At 41.1% G+C, this 22,397-nt stretch overlaps 2 protein-coding genes across 2 annotated transcripts; both read left to right on the plus strand.

Moving 5' to 3' along the window:
* Nucleotides 1–11,188: 11,188 nt before the first annotated feature.
* On the plus strand, nt 11,189–16,594 carry LOC131877141 (NACHT, LRR and PYD domains-containing protein 12-like). Its single transcript, XM_059222738.1, has 5 exons — nt 11,189–12,205; nt 13,751–14,804; nt 14,906–15,172; nt 15,246–15,757; nt 16,052–16,594. Exons 1-5 carry the CDS (start codon nt 11,674–11,676, stop codon nt 16,519–16,521), a joined length of 2,835 nt encoding a protein of 944 aa, XP_059078721.1. The 5' UTR covers nt 11,189–11,673; the 3' UTR covers nt 16,522–16,594.
* LOC131877143 (uncharacterized) lies at nt 16,464–22,355 on the plus strand. The gene is made up of 9 exons (XM_059222740.1): nt 16,464–16,656; nt 16,718–16,742; nt 17,826–17,930; nt 17,992–18,474; nt 18,541–18,752; nt 18,823–19,048; nt 21,656–21,697; nt 21,769–21,849; nt 22,163–22,355. The coding sequence occupies exons 1-9, from the start codon at nt 16,615–16,617 to the stop codon at nt 22,246–22,248; spliced, it is 1,302 nt and encodes a 433-aa protein (XP_059078723.1). The 5' UTR covers nt 16,464–16,614; the 3' UTR covers nt 22,249–22,355.
* The last annotated feature ends 42 nt before the right edge of the window (nt 22,356–22,397 follow it).

A 22,397-nucleotide genomic window follows, 5' to 3' on the forward strand; every position in this document is an offset into this window, starting at 1 on the left:
GCCTTTGTCGTTTTTCTGTGCCCTACTCATTGATTGTATTGTTAAAGCGGGAAAAAACAGTCAAATTAAGGCAAGATGCAAACAAAAACATATTAAACATACTTTTTAACACACTTTTGGGTATCCAATGCCATTCTTTTTTCAATCTTTCTTTTAAGAAGCCTTTATTGCGAGACGAGCATCTCATTGGATGTATTCAGTTTTCAATACACTACATATACGTACATACTCGTACTATTTTGTTATCGTGGTTAATTTGGGCCCATTCTGGGATACAGAGATGCAAGGAAGCCGTTCGAGGCGACTATCCACTAGACAGATAAACGGGGAAGGGTGGAGACCTGGGATCGAACCCATATACCTAAGCTCAACTCGGTCGCGCGTTAACCAACTGCCTTCCAACAATCTGTCTTTTTCCTTGCTTGTTTGGGCTTATGGTGCGAAAGTCAAGAGACGGTTGATTGTTCGGCTTTTTAGTTATACCGCTTTCAAACATTAGTATTTCCCTAAAGATTTGGTGGACCACTTCAGACCAATTTTGGACGATGCCATTTGCTAGATATTTTCCAAAGTCCCAGATTATGTGTCCAAACAGCTACACTAAAAAGCATAACCAACAAGTAATTTCGGAAACGTTAAAAATTGTTGGTGCTTTTTGGTGTGGGCATCATTTCGGATAGGTCAGACTCGCCCGACCAGCGAAGCTGGCCATCACATCGTCCATAGTCAGTGCCGAAGCCCGTATCAGTTTGGTTTTTCGTCAGTGGGTGTGGTCTAGAAGTTACCTTTATGTGAAGGGCCGTTGAGGAGAATCGAAGTGGGAAACTGCGCTAACGACTACGCCACGGCTCCTCCCCATTAGGTCAACCACCTTCAAAAAAAATTGATTACATTCCTTGCTTTTAGTGAATTCCCTCTCTCCCTCAATTTATAATTCGATTTGTTGAAGGCTTTTTTTTCCTCACGAGCCATTCTTATGCCTTGGGGGACTTTTCCTTCTTGTCCCATTCGATTTGAGACCAAGCCCGTACGAGGTATGCAGTGATGATGGGGCTATACTGCCTTGAAGTTGACACCCTCAACACTCGAGAAGGGCCCAATTTAAGCTCAATGATCCCGCCATCAGTTCTTTTTTTTTGTTCGAGAGCGAGGCCTAAATCAAGGCGTTTCGGCGTTCTCTGGTAAGATACGAGTCCAAAATATTTCTTCCCCTTTTGACGGTTCAAAGTACAACACGCGTGCGTACGTAAAGTAAGTGTGTCGTGACGATGATGACGTCTGAGACACACGGGATGAATTGATAGGAGATCTTGACTGATGATACCAAGCCTACTCTTGAAAGTGCAGTTCTTCAAATGACTTGCATAGTGAGTAAGAGGTTCACGTGACTGAATTTTGAAGCAGGTTCAGCCCCGTCACTCCCGATCACTCTACTCTAATCTCCCATGTCGAAGTTAAAGGGCCTTTTACTGAGGTACTAAATTCTCAATTCTGCTCTCATTAATCACTCAACCAACTCATTGACGGGGACGGGGACGGAACGGAAACAAAAATGGTCATCCTTAGAGGTGTTCATGATTTTGGATATGGGCGGTGTGTTCATTTCCAGGTCCAATGCAAGTGCATCCTGAGCATGAAGTACCACAAAAAACTCATGTTGGCACTTGCCTTGGGCTGCAAATCTACACTACTCTCGACGAGTACCAGTAGCTTATGTACACAGTTTTGGGTGCATGAGGCAAGCACGCTCAAGCTCAGATGTTAAACGCCCACTTGTAAAATCAATGAACTTAGACAGCCAAAAAGTACCGTACGTCGCCTAAACATATTTGTTTGCAAGCGCCCAGAATGAAGCTCATCATGATTCCCTTCTAAAATTGGTTTAATGCTTCATTCCAATGATTGCAAAAAACAAACAAACCCTTACAGGAATGTTGATTCAACTTACTTACACAGACAATAGAGGATAAATGACTCACAAAATAAAAGATATGTCTAAGATTGTTGTATCGCTATCTATTTTGATTGTTTCAAGTTTCTTATCCCTTACTTGATTACTTTTAACAGGACTGAATTAGAATTGACCGTCTCATGGCGAGATCAAATGATATGACGATTCGCTAAATATTATCGGCCTTCCCAGCCAATGATATTTTTCTGAGGAATTTAAGGCAAATGGTTTGAAGCGATAATCAATGATAACATTTAAAAGTTAATCAACGTTTCTTGCACAAAATGCAATTTTTCTTCAACCAAGACGGATGGAGGTCCTTGCAAAAATTAGAATCCTTCCGAATGGCGTACTACATCTAAATCTAAATCTTTTGGGTAAGTGCATGCCATTTTTCACCGATCAGAATGGGTCTCGAAAGCCTTTCAGCTATATTCACATGTATAGAATCTGGTTGTTATTTGAGCCACATTAGGATGCCCTAAAAAAGATGTCATGTTACTTGGTGGGAGGGATCATTCCAGTTTTTTAGTGCTCTTTGTTGGCTCGCTCATCATTCCTTACCCTCATGGCGTTGGGCCACAAAGCACGTAGACGACAGGCTCCAAGTCCTGATGATCGAATTCCCCGATCTTGACCGGACCAATGTTGGATAATGGCTTCCTTCTGCCAGTTCAAGCAATCTGCCATACAAGAATAATTAAAGCGCTCCACATCCCGCCTCATACCTTTTTTGCTTTATGCCGGTTCATTCCCGAGAATTATGCTAGATTGAGTATTCCGTGATGAACGATCTCCCGACCTCTCAACACATTGTCGTTGGGCGGAGATTGAGCACCATGAATGAATAATGCCAATGAGCTCAAAACAGATGACCGCATTGCCATGCATTCCTTTGTGTCAATATGGTGAATCTAGTAGAGGTATCAATCTGTCAATCCGCATCAATAGTATGAATACAGATGATCGAGTGTTGTCTTGCAATAGGTTCAAAGATTTCTACGGTGTTCGACTGTTCCAAGGAGTGAATGTCGCGACTAAAACACACTTGGGGAAAAAAAGGTAGTATGGCATGTCGAGAAGAGTGAGAGAGTGAGAAAGAGAATATCGAATATTGGCCATTGAATATTTTGTATCGGCCCTATGCGACGGCGCTATTGGCAATTTTCGTCATCCTGAAAGGCTTAACTTTGGCATAATGAACTTCCAGACAGGCAGAGAGGCCAGCCAGCTCATGATTCATGACTTGTAAACGGTAAGGAAGCACTTATAGTACATACAGAATATCCTGGTATTCCCTGTGCACGTATCTTATGTACCAAGGTTCTCGTGAATAGCCCCGGTAGATGAAGGGGACTTACGGAGGTAGGTAGCCCAAGAATGCTCGCTTGAAAACCTATCTAAGCGACTAACACATTCCAAAGTCAAGTCAAAAAGCCTGAAAGAAATGGCTGTGAAATGACTGACCGGGAACTGGATTTGATGGCAGGGAATAAAATAATCCGAGACAATAATCCCACCATAAAGTGGGATCGAACGTCTTAAATGTGTCCAGAAGACTCTGAATCAGGAATTATTAAAATGTGTCCACTTGCATAAGTGTCCACTAGTTGGAAGGAACTGACAGGCACCTTCATTGCAAAAATTATCTTACAAACTGTACATCAAGGCTAATTCAAGGGCCCTGAGTGATTGATCATGTATTTATTAAGGAAGATGAGACGAAGTAAGTTCGTCTGATATGGAGTAAAAGACCTGAGCCGTTCACTCCATGCTTCGAGGAATCAATCTATCGATTGATGAAAATAACTCAATTTTAACTTGTCTCGTTAGCTTTGCATTTCAGTCCTTTTTGTAATGAGGAATAAAGAGAAATTGATAAGAAGGTAATCAAACTAGCCTTATCGAGTGCCCACCATTTGACATTTAAACACGTTTGGAGCCCTTTGACGATGAACACAAAACGTCCGTTCTTTTTAAAAATCTGAAACACATTGAGGGGCTAATCATACCTCGACTTGTTTTATGCCAGAGATGTGTGGTTAAGCGTAAGTAGGTAAGGTCCATTTGTTGCAAGACAATGCAATAAACCCGTTATTGAATCATGAATTTAAATTTACACTAAGGTATAAGGGACCACAGCACATGTCTCACTTCGTCAAAAATGACGGAAGCTTAAAACGGACATGGATGGAGCGAGTCCAGCCACATGTGCTCATTTTGTCATACCGATTGCACCAAATTCATAAGGTGCTTGTTTATTCTCCTCGGGTTAATATCGCTTAATCAAAATCAGCCACGCCCAAGGATCCCACGCCAACAGAATAGGGTTGATACAAGCTGAAGTTGACTTTTTCCTGAAATGCAAATTGAATGTAGGTACGATACAGTACAGCTAGTAGGGACACACACCCGCATAGAGTTTGCAGGCTTAGTCAAAATGGGCTTCGTTCCAAAACAACCAGTTCTCCGAGACATAATTTCCGGATCCATGTCTTTCATCTATCGGGCCCCACTAAACTTGCTGAGGTAGTTCAAGACCGACCAAAACATGTGATTTAATTTTGCAATCTTTTTATTTTTATCTTTAGCACCGGCTCATTTCATTGTTTTGACCTTAATTGGACGTGTGTAGTCAAGTTGGTAATGAGAATAAAAATTTATTCGTGTAGGTGATAGGGACTCTCAGGAGACAGCTGAACCAGTCTTTCGAGTTGCCCTTTAATTAGTCACTCTCATTCATAGTTTTTCCAGATTGGAGCTTCAAATGGGTGCACTATGGGTGCAAGATTACTAAAGACGTTGCAGTTATTTCAAGCATGTGGCATCCAGAGGTAGAAAAAGTTAAGGAAAAAGTGCAGATGTCTCTGGAAGATATTCATGCCCAGTGAAATAGGTATGGAACTGCAAACGGAGTCGCGACCACAAGGGCAAGAACCAACCTTCTCTAGATCAAGATCAATGCCAGAAAAACATTGGCAACTTGGGAAACCAATTGGATTGGCTAATTTAATTAGGACCCATCAAGATCTACTCACAAGGCAAACTATGAATTAATCTCAACAAAGCCGAGACAACTTGAGCTGGCTGTCTTTGTTCCCATATATATACCAAAGACTAAAGTGCAAATAGTTTGGTTTGAATCATGGAGTTTCATTTTAGTTTATATTCTTCTACATTTCTTTTGGCACAAGCCGAGTCCTTACCAAACAGTGTCTGGTATGTGAAAACCAGCTATGTAAAAGTATAGTACTGGCATTGATGGCATACTGGTTTAACTAAAACTTAAACAGGGAAAGGGATATACGATACCCAACGTAAGTTAATTTTGGATCTATTGTCGTTTGTATAGTATTTTCGGCGGTTTAAATTCATTTTGCATAAAAAAGTTCAATTTTAAACCTGTCCTTTATTGAGATGGCCAACCTAAATATCACTTAATCAAATCAGTGTCTAGGGTACATTTTGAAAAAATGACAGTGAGGGATCGGGGAGAGAGGAGAGGAATAAGTGCATTTCTTCTTTGGATACAAGCGATTAAAAACATTTCAAAAAACAATCATGCCCTTATGACCTTTTTTTCCCAAATGCTAATATTCATAATTCATTGTTGTTGCTTTCTAGTTTTCCATGATATTTCATTGTAACCCGTCTGTTGGCTTGATAATGGTCGAGGCGATCCAAAGGGATTTTTTTGGTTTCTACCATTGTGACTGTTTCAAATACAACTCGAAAAGAAAGATAAATAACTAGTGTAATGGTTTCGAAATTACCGCAAAGCCTTTCAGAGACAAAAAGGTGTAAAAAAAACTAACCAAAATTGAAATAAAATGTGCAGAAACTTTGACCAAAAGTTTTAAAAAAGTGTATAAAAATTGCAAATAAAATCTTCGAAACGACGAGTTCTACACGAAAATATTTCCAATTATTTCAGATTTATTTGTCAACCCAAGCCAGATGGGTTGAACAAGATTCAATATTTTAAACGAATGCGACTTCAAAATAGTTGGGCAACATTTGCCACAAATTTTAAAGATGTATTCACAGCACTACATCACTAATGACTTAAAAAATGTTTTATTACATGCAAAATGTAAGTCCAGGAAAGATTCGTTCAATTTCAAATTATTGAGGTTTTATACTTTTTGAGAAATTGTGTTGAACAAATTTGAAACAATTTTGTTTTGGAATTTTTCACAAATGAAACATTTTGTTTTGGAATTTTAAAGCAACCTTTTGTTATGGACTATTTCCCTTCAAAAGTGTGTTCCTTTAGGGCGAAGGGCAAAGTAAGCAAATGACAAGAGACGGCCAAAATATGTAATATAGAAAAAGCTTTATAGCGACTCTTTCATAACGAGAAATGGTCAGGTACAATAATATAACACTTGGTCGAATGCCATAAAACGGGTTTATTCACATATACGGCACATTTCGTATTTTCAAGCATATTTCTATGCTTATTTGGGTTTTTTGGCGTAAGAAATATAAATGTAGTCGATTAAAATAACAATCATTTTTGGCTGTTCTTAGTCATGTCAATGCGTTAAAAGTATCAACAAGAGTGCAAAATCATAAACAAACAGGCAAAAGAATGAGTGGTAAAAATGGGCAGAGGGATAAAATAGTTGACTAGAACGACATATCACAGCAAAATTGACTTGAATTGGCACAGTGCACATGGAAAAAGTGACGAGGGGAGCCACAGGCAGTGCAAAAACAGATACATAGAGGTGATGACGGAAGTCTTGGTTTATCCAGTTAAGTTGGTGGGCCAGAGTTAGCACATCCTGTACCAATTTGGGGTGCTGGGGTCGGAGGGGTGAACTTCTCCCGGCCAGCGAAGCTAGCCATCACGTCGTCCAATTTATTTCCGATAGGTAGTGTCATAGTCCGTATCAGAGTGGTTCTCCGTCTGTGGGTGTGGTTAGCGTCTAAAAATTTCCTTGAGAAAGGTCGGGGAGGAGAATCGAACCGGGGACCTCTCTCTGTTAAGAGACTGCGCTAACCACTACACCACGTCTCCTCCCGTCATTGATGGAGTTTGGCTGGGAGCCTATCAAAGGTGCCTGACACCAATTCTTTGAAGGGATATTGAGGTAAGGACAATAAGCTTGGTTTTATGTAAATGTGAAATTTCTTGAAAAATCAATGGCACACTCCGAACAAAGGTTGACCGAGATGGTCTGTTGTAAGTACCCTCTCATTGACCAATGATTGCCAAGATGAAAAAAATAAATGCCGTTGAACTTGTTGTTTCGAACGATCTTGGATTACAAAATTCTTGTTTCTAGCTTCTGTGGGATTTCTTTCACGGAATTTGTAGTAATCCTCACACTTTCTTTTTTCCATTTGATTAATTCATGCATGGGAAATTGAAGTTGAAGACGGGAAAGCAAAACTTTTTCGTTTGTGATAATCAGGGCTCGGAAAAAATGTCTTTTAAAGGCCACATTGTCAATGAAAAAGTTTTTATAAAATATTTTTTTTCACAGAAAAAAAGACATAAGTCTGTTTGAAAGGAAAAAAAATCACATAAAAGGACATGACACAAATTCTTGCAAAAGATAGAAGCAGTTAACAAAGGTTTCAATGTATTTCATTATTTCAAAACCTTTGACATCAAAAGCCCTTGAAGTTACCTCCTAACTTGGGCCCCCAAATTAATGCCTTAAACGATCCAAGTTTCTAGATTAAATTTAGTTCCTCTGGGTGCTTTATTTCAGCTATCTCTCAGGGTAAAGAGACCTGGGCCAAAATGCAAATATCTTTATATTTGCTCTTTTTTGCGTGAAGAATTGGGATTCTAGTTGGATTGTCAGGAAAAGATTGACTATTTGCCAAAAAAGCAAGTAGGAGGAGCAATGTGAGAATTAGAGAACAACTATGTTTTAGTTACAAACCAAGAAGATTGGGATAATGCAATATTGAAAGGAGTTGCAAACGTATCTTTTACAATGTATCCTCAAAGGTATCCATGGGTTTTTCCTCAACCAGGTGTTAGAATTAATTGTGGTGAACGTCAAGGTTTACACTTTTCAGCCCTCCAAAAAATTCACGCTCTTCAAAACCATGAAGTACTTGCATTTCAAATAAGTTCCTTCAATGTTCCATTTGACCACTCCTCTCACATATACGCATGCACTTTTTCATAAAAAAATAGAAGTTCCAAGAACTTTTTGGGGGGCCTTTAAAGGCCTTCAAAAAAATTAAGATTGATTTAAAACTAAGAAAAAAAATCCTCCGAGCCCTGGTGATAACATAAACGGGACAGATAGCTTAAAATCATATCAATCGGTGGGGGCCAGTTTCGCTTTAATATTGTTTTTGGAAGTATTATGTCTTGCAGTGTTACATCAAACATGTCTTTGTTTTTGTTGGACCGTGGCTGTCTCTCAAATGCTAGAAGCAACAGATCAGTTAAGCCTTTGGGTCTCTTTTCCTCTAGATTTGTATTGGTCAACCTATATCAAAGTCGTCATTGTATTGCTGAGTTCAACAAGTACAAGACAAGATCCTTCGCGAAAATTAAACATGACTAAGAAAAAAGGAGAGTTTCGTTGCTGGGAGTATGGAGTATAGTTTTATTTACAGAGAGGAGAACGCGCCAACGATGCCTGTTCCATATCTGTCGTAACTTGTAGGGACCTGAAGTCTGTCTTTTGGATCAGGATGTGGTCTTATCGTGACGATGCTTTAGTTTGTAAACAGACTTGCATTGGTGCAAAGTAGCTACACGATTTGATTTATCAGCTAGGATAAAATTCCACAACCACACCGCAACAGCTTAGCGAATGGGATGTAACACGGACTTCTAAAGATATTTCTAGAAGTTCGTGGATGTAATCACTCTTAAATCATACAGAAGTCCTTTTGACCAAACCCCTTAGATTCATTCATATGCGTATTTGTCTGGACATATGTTGAATATTTTCTTCTCAATCCGAGGATAGTTCAGTTCAGGGCATTGTTCACCCTAGCTTGATTGTCAATGCTCGAAATCGAGTTGAGATTCCAAAACTACTTTCGTTTTCCGTTTCCGAAACGGTTGACCATTTGTAATCTTGTAAAAATGATTATTTTCACTTCAAAAAAGTTACTTCTCCCTTTTGCCCAAATTTCAAGGAAAGAGACCAAGCAATGTTCAACAAGGTTATCTAAATAATCAAAACATTACGATTGGAATGAACGTGATTAAGATCCACATGGAATTAAGTTTATTTCAGGTATATTGAACTCTTCAGAGAGCCTTTACTTCCGATTTGAAGTGCTTGGAGTTGCTATTGAATCTGCACGAAGAGCTTTTTTTCTTTCTTTTCCTCCTCTTAATAGATTTCAAAAACTCTTGTCGAAAAGGTGGCGGAACATGCTTTTCATAAGAAACTGAACCTAGATATAGGTTCTAGGGAATTTGGCTCTTTAAGTTATCACATTACCCTGTAAATAGCTGATCAGCATTCTTTTACTAAAAATTATCGAAAAGCGAAAACGTTTTTCCACTGCAGCACACAACACTTCCTTAGAAGCAAAATATCTATTTTATTTTTTTTCTCTTATGTTTAAATTACTAACACCTCAGCTCTAAACCTTCAAATTTCAAGGAAATTGATTCTTTTCCAATGGTCTCAATTTGTGTTTAATAGGATTTAAAAGTATGTGTACCATCTCGGTCTCGCCTCACAGATTCCTAATCATGTAATTTTTGTAGCGGATGCATTGAAGACTCATTTTTATGATTCTGTTTCATTGATCAATCAACTTCCCACCTTAGAAGGAGAATGTTTTGCTTACCATTTCTTAGACAACACTGGTTAAGCCCCGCCTCATAATTGCATTTCTGTTAGACGGCATATTTAAAAGACAAATGTGAAAGTCTACATTGGTAACAACACATACAGTACGTACAAACCGCTTTGTGACTGAAAGCTCAGCTTCGTTGATCAGTTTTTTCAGACGCCTTTCGAGGAAATGGAATGAGTACAACCAAAGAGTGATTTATTTACGTACATGAAAGAAATCCAAGGTATATAACACGGCGAGTCCTCACGTATTTTTGACAAAGATTTTAATGAACCTTCAGATGAATTGGACATAAAAAACAGTTCCAATGACTATCTTTGACTATTACCGAGCCCATTTGGTTTAAAAGATAACAGATGGCTCTTGATCCATTAACGTAAAATAAGAGGAAAATTAGCTCTATCGTCGTTTCTGAATGAGTCGATAGAGTTCTGGTTTAACGGACCGGCAATCTTCGCTAGTACCACATTGCTCTATTATTAAGGCCAAGATTTTACTTTACACACACACAAGCTTTTTCCAATATGAATTTAATCGCCAACTTTCGCAAGTTGTCAAAGCTTGAACCCAATCAGAATTTTCGGTATATTTCTGAGAAACTTTAGGGCTAGGTAAAATGATGACATCTAGCAATTAGACTTTCCAGCATCTCGATTCCTATTCCATATTCATATTCGACAACTGTTATTGTCAAAAGCGGAAAAGTACATTTCATCAGGAAAACCCTTGAATAGTCCTTTCTTCATTTCGTTAAGGTTTCTCAAATGCAATATGATTCTCAGCGACTCTCGTTTTCAGTCGAACCCTCTATTTCGTTGGGCCTTTCTGTACAAATTTGAAATTCAAAACGGCATCTCACACCGAGTTCCTTTGCCATTACTCCATGCACGGTACATTGTACGAAGTCGTTTGTCAAGACAGGTCTAGCCTTGGAATGATTCAGGGGGAAAATGAACAAGGACCATAATGGACTCGAGCAACACTCACTCACTTACAGTGTACTCGATCATCGAAGGAAAGAGCAGGTGTCAATTCTTCTATTCTTCTATGTTGAATGCCTACCAATGCCTGGACATGAACCAGACCCCCTCCTCGTATGCATTCACGCCAACAAATCTGACTCATTGCCTTGGTTATGTCGTAGGCATTAAAGAAAATCCCGTAATTACCATTATTTGCGCGAGTGGCGCCTTGGATGAAATGGAGGTAGGTAAGCAAGGAGAGGACAGAGCATCTGGCCAAGCTTGGCGTGTTGTTAGCGCATTGCTCTGTTTTGTCTAAATCCGAGTGAGCATAAGATCCATGTTCCACCTGGGAGAGCAGCACACAGTCCATCCAGAGACGTTCGTTCAACTTCATGCACCAATGCATGACCATTCCTCACTGCTCGGACTGTTTGGTCGGCCTGACTGGCTTGAATCCTCCTCCTCCTCCTCCTCCTCCTCCTCCTCCCCCGCTGGTCTGTGACGTCTAAACGTCCCAAAAGGTACTATTCGAGTAATCTGGTACTCCCCCACCCACCCAGCATTGGGAAGAAGGTGGCAACTCGACTCGGATATGTGCACAATCAAAACTCCAACAAGAAAATGGAGACGACCGACCACTGGGCCAACGATGGCGGGCAAAGAGACGTCGACGATGACGACGGAAACAACCGGTGCCACCACTACTTGGGAAAGGAAGAACAAGAAGAAGAAGATGATGATGATGATGATCGCCATGATTATGGCAGCCAAGATGAATTCACAGTCAGTCGGGACCATGTTCTGGGAATGAATGCATCCCATTCATTTTTGTTGTGTTGAGTGAGTAAGTGAGTGAGTGAGTGAGTGATCATCCGTAGTTGATTGTCCATAGCCCTCGACGAGGATTGAGTCCCAGAGTGGGTGGGCGGAAATTGGACCGGGTCAAGACCGTCAATCATGGGAACACAGTTCTCGAAGGTGACTATCCGAACCCATGAAAATGGGGCTGGCGGCTCGGGGGGCAACAAGAACTTCTCGAGTCTGCAGGACATTCCTCAGTATATGAACCGCCCTCGAAGACATGTGTATCACAGTGGGGTGTGGAGTGGCCACGAGATGATGTCCTATGTGTTTCTCGAGGGACAGCATTGTGAACCTCGGCGGAGCTTACGCCGCAAACGTCGCTCCAAGTCGTTGGTCAGTTCAGTGAGTGATTTTCGATCCACCCTGAGATCGCACGGCTCCAAACGGCACTATCCCCGACTGACCAAGATCCCGGGATCGAACTCGAATTACTCGGAGAGCTCGTCGGTCAACGAGTTCGAAATCGATTCGGGCATTTCTGTGAATCTACATTACGAGCCCACCACTCTGCCCTTGTATGCGTCTAATCAAAAAATCCTCGAAGAACGACGAGATCTGGTCGACCATCCTCGTCACATCAAACGGGATCTTTCCCAGCATTTTGAAGAGAAACAGCATCTTGAGAGTAAGTGTGTGTGTTCAAATACACCTACGTATAGCGTCGGTGTATTGAGTGCATTTCATTGATTTGCGTTAAACCACAATGGCACTCACTATTCCGTTCTCTCCATGGTGGATTAGGAAAAGAAGCTTTCATGCACAGGTTCCAAAATGATATCCGTTCACGATGATAAAGTTCCCAGGAGTTGATTGAATTTTTGTCAAATCATGGACGCTATTATTTTAGACCTGAGAGAAGGAACGGGAAAAAAATATGACATCAATTAGGATCTTTTTACCGAGTGGAATGACTGAACATAACGAACGTTGCGGTAAATGCTTGGTTACTCGGACATGGCTGATGTTGTAATTTTCTAGGAGATTCCAAAATTGATTGAGCTGCTGCTGATCATCAGCCTTCCTTGCCTGATTTATTTGTCGCCACTGATAGAATGATCTTCCTCCCTATTATCATTACTGTAACTACGGCGACAAGTGCCTCACAAAGATCAATAAAGGGTTGCTCTTCCTGGATGATTTTATGCTAGAGTGCTCTTTTAATGACTCTATTCAGATGGTTGACTGGCCGAGATTTGAAACGCACAAAGAGTTCAACTACGAGTATAGTAAAGTAGCCATCTATTCGTAGGCCTCGAGCAGTTTTAATTCAGAGCTTTATGGCGGCGCACTTTTGTCCTGCTCTGAGGCCATAAATTATTCAACCAATTCGCTTGACCTAGATGAGTGCAAACAAATTTTGAGAAAGATATTTTCGGTGGTTTTCCAAGCAGATATTTGGACTGTGTAGGATCTGATCTCTTATCACGAGGGCCTATCCACTTGCCAAGTGCACAGTGGTTAGTACAGTACATCACATGCATATGTACGTACGTATGTAACAGCAATGCGAGAAACACAACTACAAATCCCCCTGATTTGGTCATGCTCGTATATGCGCCGTACGTAGTCGTTGAAAGTGTGTATGCAACTTGTGGTGAGGAATCGAGCCAAAAAGATTATGAGGACTCTGACAGACTAAAGAGTTCTGCCACTCGACCAAAGTGAAATTGATAGGCCTCACTGGCTACAGAAATCTAGGAGCAAGCTTGAAGGAGCAAATCCTAGTGGGATTCCGAGTATTTGAATACTTCACGCAATCACATCCAGGAGAACTTTTTTATTGACCGCAACGTAATTTATGTGCATGGCGTGGTGCAAGGCTTAGGATTAGATCCATCATTTTAAATGGCTGTTCGAGAACATTCCAGAATTGCCATCATTACGTAGGGGGCGTACTTGAACATGATTTATCAAATCAAGGAATTATATGAAAAAGATGATAATGTAATGTGACCTTATGAAACCTGTCGTCCCTATCCTACCCTTTATCGATCTAATATGAACAATATCTCTGGCATTGAATTAAAGGAAAAGCTTGTGGCTTGAATCGATTCAAGATCTAGTTTCTGTTTATGACACTAAGGATCGACCAACAAATAGATAGGGCGACGTGACGACCTTGGCCCCTGTCACAACTAACCTTAAATCCTTGTTTTGAACGTTATTTCAGGCTCATTGGCTTTGGCTTCAGGAGGTGTAACGTCAGTAGCAGACTCAGTCACATCGCTGACGACGGATTCGACAGAAATAACAACCACGACAACAACAACAACGAATACAACAACAACAACGGCCACCGTCATTCAACCACCGAAACCACCGCGATCCCGATCCCCAGTCCCCGAAGTGGAGCCAAAAAGTATCAGCCAGTTGCTCAAGGCCTTCTACCGAGAATATTATTCCGAATGGTTCGAACCTGGTTCTGCCGTCGGTCGAAACCGATATCGCTCGTCCCGAAGGAAAAAGCTCCATCAGAAATTGGTCTTGTCACAAATGAATACACAGGTGGCTACCAAACTGGATATGGACGATCGAGCCAAAATGCTCCAATTCTTTCGACGACCCAGAGATCGCAACCAAATCGAGTCCATCAAGATCGAAGACATGTTCCACTCCTGTTGGGCCATTCCCAAAGAGTTGCCCAGTCTTTCCACGGTGATCACGGTTCAAGCTCCGGCCGGGATCGGCAAGAGCTCCATGCTCAAATACATGTGCATGAAATGGGGGTGTGATGAGCTCTGGAAGGCATACTTCGACTACCTCGTGTTCGTGGAATGCCGGACTTTGAATCGCCACGGGGACATGCCCGCCTCGGGATTCATTCTCCTAGCTTTGGACCATTTCAAAGAGCACTCCAGCACGAGTGGCTCGGCCATTCTGGAAGATGTCACCACCAAAGCCGGAGCCGGTCGCGTTCTCTTCCTCCTCGATGGCCTAGATGAAGTCCATGGGGTGGGTCAATTGGACAGTCTGAAACCAAGGGCGCTCCAACAGAAGACGGCCAAGTATTGGGAGAGTCAAGATGCGTCGGTGACTCCCTTGGAGTTTTGCCAAGGGATTCTCACTGGTCAAATCTTGACGGGCTGTCACATCATTGTCACCTCGCGACCCCACACGCTCAGTCACTTGCACGCCAGTAAATGGTTTCTCTCTTTGCCCAAAAGGATCGTGTCCTTGGATATTCAAGGTCTCAGCGAGGAAGGAATTCGATCATTCATTCACAGGTACCTGAACACGGATTGATGGACTCTTAGCCGGCCGCTTTCATCTGCCGGCTCTCTTATGGACCCTATGCACTATCCAATTGTGAATAATCTTGTTTCAGTTTCATGGACTCGCGCCAACCCATGATTAGCAATGGCGATCCCTCCCATCACGATCCTCTGTCAGAACGCGAGGGGATGTGTCGCGAGGATTGTGCTTGCCACGCCCTCCAGCATCGAGCGCGTTGTGATCCTTACATCTTTTCCCTGGCCACCAATCCATTCTATTTGTGGTTGATCTGTACCATCTTCTCCGAGGCTGGCGAGGAGTTCATACCAAAGACTTTAACTCAATTATACACATGGGTCATGATTGTATTTGCTCAAAGGCAAGTAGTTAGCTCGCTCCAATTAGCTTCAATCGATACAATTGATCATCCTGAACGTCTCCATCCATTTCAGGTGGCAAAACACGAGTTTCCAGATCTCGACGAATCTGGAGAATTCCACAGTGACTTTTCTCCGTTCGTTTGCCCAGCTCTGCTACCACTTAGTTCGTTCGGGCAACATTCGAATGAGTGCCGAGATGGACCAGGAGAGCAATCTGCTCGTTTTCCCCGAGTTCAACGGTGTTTCCATTGATCGGGAAAAGGCTGAAAGCTTCGGCCTCATGATCCTAATCGAAGACGGGGATCAGCTCGAATGCGAGTTCCGTCATCTCTCTTTGGCCGAGTATTTGTCGGCTTTGCACATATATTGCACCGAGGAACAGACTTTGAGAGGGTTTCCCAGAGACCGAAAAGAGCTCATTTTGCAATACCTCTCGGGACTGTCATCCCAATCTCCGACCATAGATCAAAAGATTGTGCGTGATTTCTTGCAAGAGATTGAGGGCAAAAGTGGCTCGCATGTGTCCAGCGTTTCTTATTTGAAGAACATTCAGAAGATGCAGGGCGAGTGGTACAATCAACAAGGTACATAAATTAGCCATGTTACAGTGTCATATCATTTCAGAAGTAGTGCTAGCAATGGAGCAGTAATTACTTTCAGACCCCCAAACCTTGTCCAAACCTGGGTCGGTTACTGATGAAAAAGATGACTCTTTCGTGTAACCCTAGTAATATTTGTTTTGAACAAAATGACGTGGTCTCGCAATAAAACATGTACAGCTCTCAAAGTGCTGCTAGGACACAAGTGGTGACCAAGGCAACTTGGCCATTCTCTTTCCGAAGCTCATTATTCTTGAATAAACATTTTGATGATTGCAGGTCTTCAAAAGCAAATGCTGTTCATGCGGTGTGTCTTCGAGGCTCGTATTCAGAACCTGACCCTTTATCCCTTCCCTGGCCTCAAGGTGATCAATATTCGGGGCAGCGCCCTTCTTTCCCTCGACCTCATCATCATTGGGAACTTTGTCTCCTCATTAGCCGATCAACATCGCTTACTCGAGCTCTCTCTGCGCGACTACCCATTGGACGCCACCGGTCTCGAGGGCCTCATGCAGTGCCTCACTCAGATTCGAACCGTCACTCTGTGCGCCAAAAAGCTCGTCTCCCCGGCCAATTACATCCTAATGGCCGACGCTCTGGAGAGGAACCCTCGAAGTCGGTTGCGCGAACTTCGGTTGATCGATGTTCCGCCCGCCAATTGCGACGAGGACGAACCCGATGAGCTGGGCAGTGCCTTGAACCACCTCAAAAGTATTGGATCCATTTATAATGTTAGAGTGTCCATCTAATCTTGGAACACGTGTCGAAAATTGAGCATCAAATTGATATCATATAAATACATACGATATTTTAAACATCTGAGCACGTGGTGAACGAATTCAATGTCGAGTTTATTGAGGGTGGCCATTCTTGGCTTGGCTCTGGTATGTTCGGAGCATTTCAGGTTTTAACTGGTATTGGTTTAAGGGAATTTTTGCTTTTCAGGTTGCTCTGTTAATTTCATTCTCAGGTAATGAATTCCTTCTCAAAAGCTAAAGCCTGTACAACAGAAATCAAACAAGAAGTTGGCATGATGAAAATTGATTTTTTTAAATGCATAGCAAGTGCAGTCCTAAATATCAAAACCAGAAAGAAACGAATTTTAGCGATCAAAATGGAGCAACGTGTGTGGACGATAATCTAAGAAGATTCAATTAAGGAGTTTTGGACCTCCATGCAAAAATGAAAAATGATCTACGAGTTCTCGTTTGCATGGTTTAGCAAAGCAATAATTTAGTATAGACAGATCGCCGTGTATGATTTTAGCTATCCCCTTGCAGTACTATGGTTTTGATTGCAATCTTACTTGTTTACACAGGGATTCTTGAGAGAGTCTAGTTTCCTTGGTTTACAATGTGTCACAAACCTAATATCAGACGGCGACTTCGTCTAAATCTTATCTTTTGCGGCCTCGTCATTTGATTTCATTTTTCGCTTACACCACATCTCTTAAATTGTAAGGAGACATTTTATTAAAATATGCTGTGATCATTGGAGGGTTTACGGTCCGTATAGCCCTTGGCATTGCATTCCTGGCAGCTGTTCGGGAAAAACCACAAAGAAAAACGCCAAATTTACATAATCCATGAAATTACAAAAGACTTCCCCCATCTGAGTAAAAAGTTTGAAACCAAGAACTATTCAATACGTGTAAAGGATAGAATAGGGACCTTAATTGCTCCTTTTTATTATCAAGCAAACGTTCTCTATGTGAAGAACCGCTCAAGCCACTGATTTTGAAAATTAGTCCATGAACTGAAGAATTTATTTTGTAATCTCTTTATGTTATTAATCGTCGTTATTCCCTTTCCAAACACTTTTGGCACACATTGATAAGGAAAGCTTTAGTGTTAATACCATTTTAATTAAAGGCGCTCATTTTTACGCTCTATGTACTTTGCTTGAGCTTTATCTCGAAGGCGAGTTGTTAGTTAATGGTTTAATGAAAAGATATACAACAAAGCAGCACTTTCTAAATCCACTTTATTTCTTGTACCTCATTTCCCGATTAATGATTGGTCAGTTTCTATAAACTGCAACTTCTCTTTTGTAGCAACTGAGGACATCCCCGGAGTTCCCAAAACCGACCTCAATGCCATTAGAGAGCGCACCTACTTGAGTGACGACGAGGCTGAAATGGCCAAGATAAATGAGCAAAGCAAGTAAACAGCAATCCATGATTAACAGGACATTTTCTTAATTAGGGCGTTGATTTATAGTCATAGTTGGGAAATTCTGGATCCAATTATCTCTAAAGGATCCCGCTCCGCCAACGTTACCAACACCCGCCCCACAAACAAGTCCGATGACTACGGAAGAGACCCTCTCGAATTCGACGACAGGTATCGGAAATTCGACGAGCATCAATGGTACCACCATTACCACTACAGAGGACCCAACCACGACAACTAGCACCACTGTCACGACTACAACAAGTACTACAACAACCACAACGACTTCTGGATCAACAGCCATAACAACAGCGAGTAACTCGAGTGTGACCATGTCAAATGGGACGGCATCGGGCAATGGGTCCTCAGCGAATTCTTCGAATTCCACCGGAATCGAGCCTTTTGCTGACATTGATAGTCGTGTCCAGGAGGCCTTGGGTCCGGATCAAAAGATTCGTTCGAATTTCTGTCGCATGAGCAAACTGGCTAGTGGCACCAATCAGTATTGTTCTTACTTACTCTACGGCCACGGTATTTCATAGCTATAGGATTGGGTCCCGTGGGAAGGTAATTCTGATTGTTCTTCTCTCTGGGCAGATTTTATGGGGTTTTGGAAGACCTTGCGGTTGTTATTACTGACTGATGAGGAATGGGAAATTGATGATTACGATATTAAGACCTACACAAAAGTGAAGAAAAACACGGTGTTTCAGACTTATATGGTGCTCTATGACACCAAATACATGCCTCAATTTAGTGACTTGAATAATTCGGCCACACTAAAAATCAGTAACGATCTGATGCTGTTGGTAAGCTGGTATTAAGTTTGTCCAGCGTCCATCTTGCCGATTTTTACTCGACGCGGGAGACCCTTTTCAGAGTCGTCCAATGATGAAGAATCGATTTGGAGAGTTCTTCTTTCGGACAGTTGTCCTTGGTTACTACGAAGATCCTTTGACCACTTTTGCTGTGGCAAATATGGCCTTTTTGGTGGAGCCAGGTGAGAGGAATTTCATGGATTTCTACGGCGCATGGATCAATCAAAGAGACCAGTACCAATCATTGGGAAGCTATCGTTTGGAAAGCGGAGACTTTAGAACGTACCGTAAGTTCCAAATTACTCAAGATCTTACGTCACAAATATCACGAGCCTTCAGTAATGGTTAACGTGGCTCATCGAAGCTATGATGCAAAATGCCACAGACCTTAACCATAAATTGAAGCATTAGACATTCTTCGCAATCTAAGTAAGTTAAAGGTATTGATAATTGAAGGAGATCTGGGCATTTTCATAAGAACTAGTCTTTTCGCACTCATTGTTCGTTTCGCTAGCTTCAATTGATATTATTATCAGAATTAGTCTATTGCTTTATAGGTCAATAATTGTCATGCATCAATAGGTACTTTGGGCCAAAGAATTTTGAAACAACTTGAGGAATGCCAAGTGCTCAAAAGTGCAATTTCGAGGCCTCACAATCATATAATGCAAGAGCAAGCTGTCATTTTGTTTGCAACGAACCAACACCATTGATTCACCGGGGGCGGTAGGATAATAAAGGCAATCACTCAGCCTTTTCAAAGTTTTCGATGACACCTCTGTCTCAGAAGTTCATATACGACATTTTCTGCCTTTTACCTTAGCACATTGTTTTTGTGACGTAGCCATGGGGAAAAGGCAAATGTCTAAAACCCAAGTTTGCAAAATTTGGGACAAGTCACCGTTCTTATTTTTTTTTTACCGGCTTCTTTACTTTACTAGGAATAAAATTTCTAGTACTTCAAGACCAAAAAACGTATTTAGTTTACTTAACTTTATATAGATATACTATGTGATCCACCAACGAATTAGAAAGGACGACAAGAAGGGCTAGCCCTTAAATTTAGGGTTGATCAGGAATTTTAGTCAAGAACTTGTCCAAGTTTGTCTTAAATCCTGCTACTGAATCAACGCCTACGCACTCCCTACGAATGTCTGAGTATTACAGGGTATTACATCTATCTCTTGGAGTTTGCGTTAGAGAAAAATGCTTTCGGATTCGACCTGACCCCCTGAAACACTCTAATCCCCTTTTTCAACTGATCATTCTCAATGAAGGCCTTAATCCTGCCTTGAATCAATTCCAACATTCTTTGAAGGCTAGCCACAACCACTAGATTCAAATCACTCTGGAACTCCGGAGCCCACATAATATTTTGAGGAAAACACTATAGTGGTACCTTTTTGACGTCATTTATGATAACTTAATATGGATGTGTTGCATTTAATATGGTTGCTTGGCTGTTGTGACCGTTTTGCAACTGTTTTGAGATTTTTAGAGTTTTAATCAGAAATGTCCTCCAAAGATAACTATCAATGTCGCGAAAAAAAGAAAGCAAACAACGTTTGATCATATTCCTCATTTTCAAGATAAGATGGTAAAAAGAAGTAAGTGGGCAAAAATGACCACCCAACGTAAATTCTAGTGACTGAAATAAAAATAATGAAATGCATAAACATTCTAATGAAAAGGTAGTTTGGAATAAAATTAGTAAAATTGCAACAAAAAATGCAAAAATCTTTGGGAATAATGAACGGAGTGCATATAATCACTGTCAAGACATTCCAATGCCATGAAAAGATTGCTTTCTTTTTGAAATGGTGACTACGAGACCTGAGTTGGTTTTCAACTCTATCTATGGAGGTCGTCAGGCCTGGAGAAGAAAGCTTTGCAAAACCTCACTAGAAAACGTTCGACCAATACGTCACGGCCTCCTAATCAGATGTACTCGTATGCCCCCTGAGAGGGTGCTTGCATTAACTCTTTCTTCCCAATCGAGTACAGGATTAGGATTTAAGTCGAATTGCTCAAAGCTCAGAAGTCATGACTCGTGATCTACGTAATGGTACACGGCGGAATGAATCTTCTAGACTTCTTATGGAAACTTGAACCAATAGAGGGCCAACTCATTCATCACAAGTTTAGGGCATGTGTAAGGTTTTCAAAGGGCATAGCCAAGGACCGGAGGGATATTTCGGCCATTCATATGGTTTGCCCTTTGCTACGATTTCAAGAGGTTTTCAATTGTAAATATGAACTTAAAAAAAAATCGAACTCAGAGTCATTAAAGTTAAGCTTTAACTTAATAGTCAAGGCTCCAATGCTTAAAAATTGGCTCTCCAACACCTCACTTCAAATTCGATGATGTATGTGTTCCATTGAAGGTTTTGTGTTTTGTTCCTTTTCATTTGTGTTTTCATTGTAGATCGTAAGGAGTTAAGAAACAAAATTGATTAGTCTCGTCAAATCCTTAAAACAAATTTTTGGAACGAGGAAATTTGGTCGAAATGCGCAAGACCTTTACAACTGTGTATTGTGCAAGGATATATTTCTTATCAAAGATTTATTAAACTTCTGAAGTTTTGTTTAGGCTCTCATATTCAAACATTTATTCAATCGTTAAGCATACTGAATTGGTAGACATATGATTTTTGTTCAGTCACCTTTGTCCACGGTCCCCATTCAATGATTTGAGGACCGTGGAAAAAGATTGCCGAGCTAATGAAATTACAAGTCTACTGAACTAGTATGCTCAAGGGTTGAATAACTGCAATTATTAATTTGGAGAAAAAATGTAGGTGAAATTGTAAATTACTCTTCCTTTAGAGTTAATGAGAACTAGCGTTTACAAAAATAGTGTCTACCAAATGATCATTTCTATTTCCTCGTTCTAGACATCGAATACATACCCACAGAGTTCGATCAATTTCTCATTTGTAAGTACCCTATGCAATTAAAAATTTATTTTCACTATGTACTTCCCGAGTTAAAATGGTTATCGTTTCAGTGAATGACGAGGAGAGCCGAGCAGCTTTGACTTTGGACACCTTGGCCAATTTGACGGAAGTCGGTATTCCGTCATTTGTTGGTAAAATACCTTTTGGCTTTTTGACCGAGTGCTTCCCATTGGGACTTGGATGTTGGGTCAGCTGTCTTTTTTTGTGTGTACCACAGACCCTAGTGCTCCCAACTTAACTGGAATCGTTCAATTGTATATTACTTTCTCTGACACTTGCAGAGTTTACACAACACAATGGCTGGCTATAAAAACAGAATAGACTGGCCATAACTGTATCACTGAAGTTTCCGGTACACACAAACAGGAACAACTAGCGCAAGATACAAGTCCCAATACTTGTGAAGACTGACTTGGGCTCACTTTTTTTTGCTTCTGTTTCTAGTGCTGGCCGTGATCATTTTGGTGATAGTGGTGTGTGCCTGGGAAGGCTGGTGTTGCAAACGATTCATAGAAATTGATTCCAAGTGAAACTCGAGAGGCAAACAAACGAACAGTCTCTTGAATCTAGTTTACCTGGGGCGGGAAAAACACTGTGGAAATGAATTTTAAAAAAAAAAGTATTTTTTCCTTCGCAATTTTATTTTGTGTTTATGGTATAAGTTATGGATCAGCGTAAA

Source organism: Tigriopus californicus, chromosome 2, assembly GCF_007210705.1.
Source record: "Tigriopus californicus strain San Diego chromosome 2, Tcal_SD_v2.1, whole genome shotgun sequence".
Taxonomy (NCBI): domain Eukaryota; kingdom Metazoa; phylum Arthropoda; class Copepoda; order Harpacticoida; family Harpacticidae; genus Tigriopus; species Tigriopus californicus.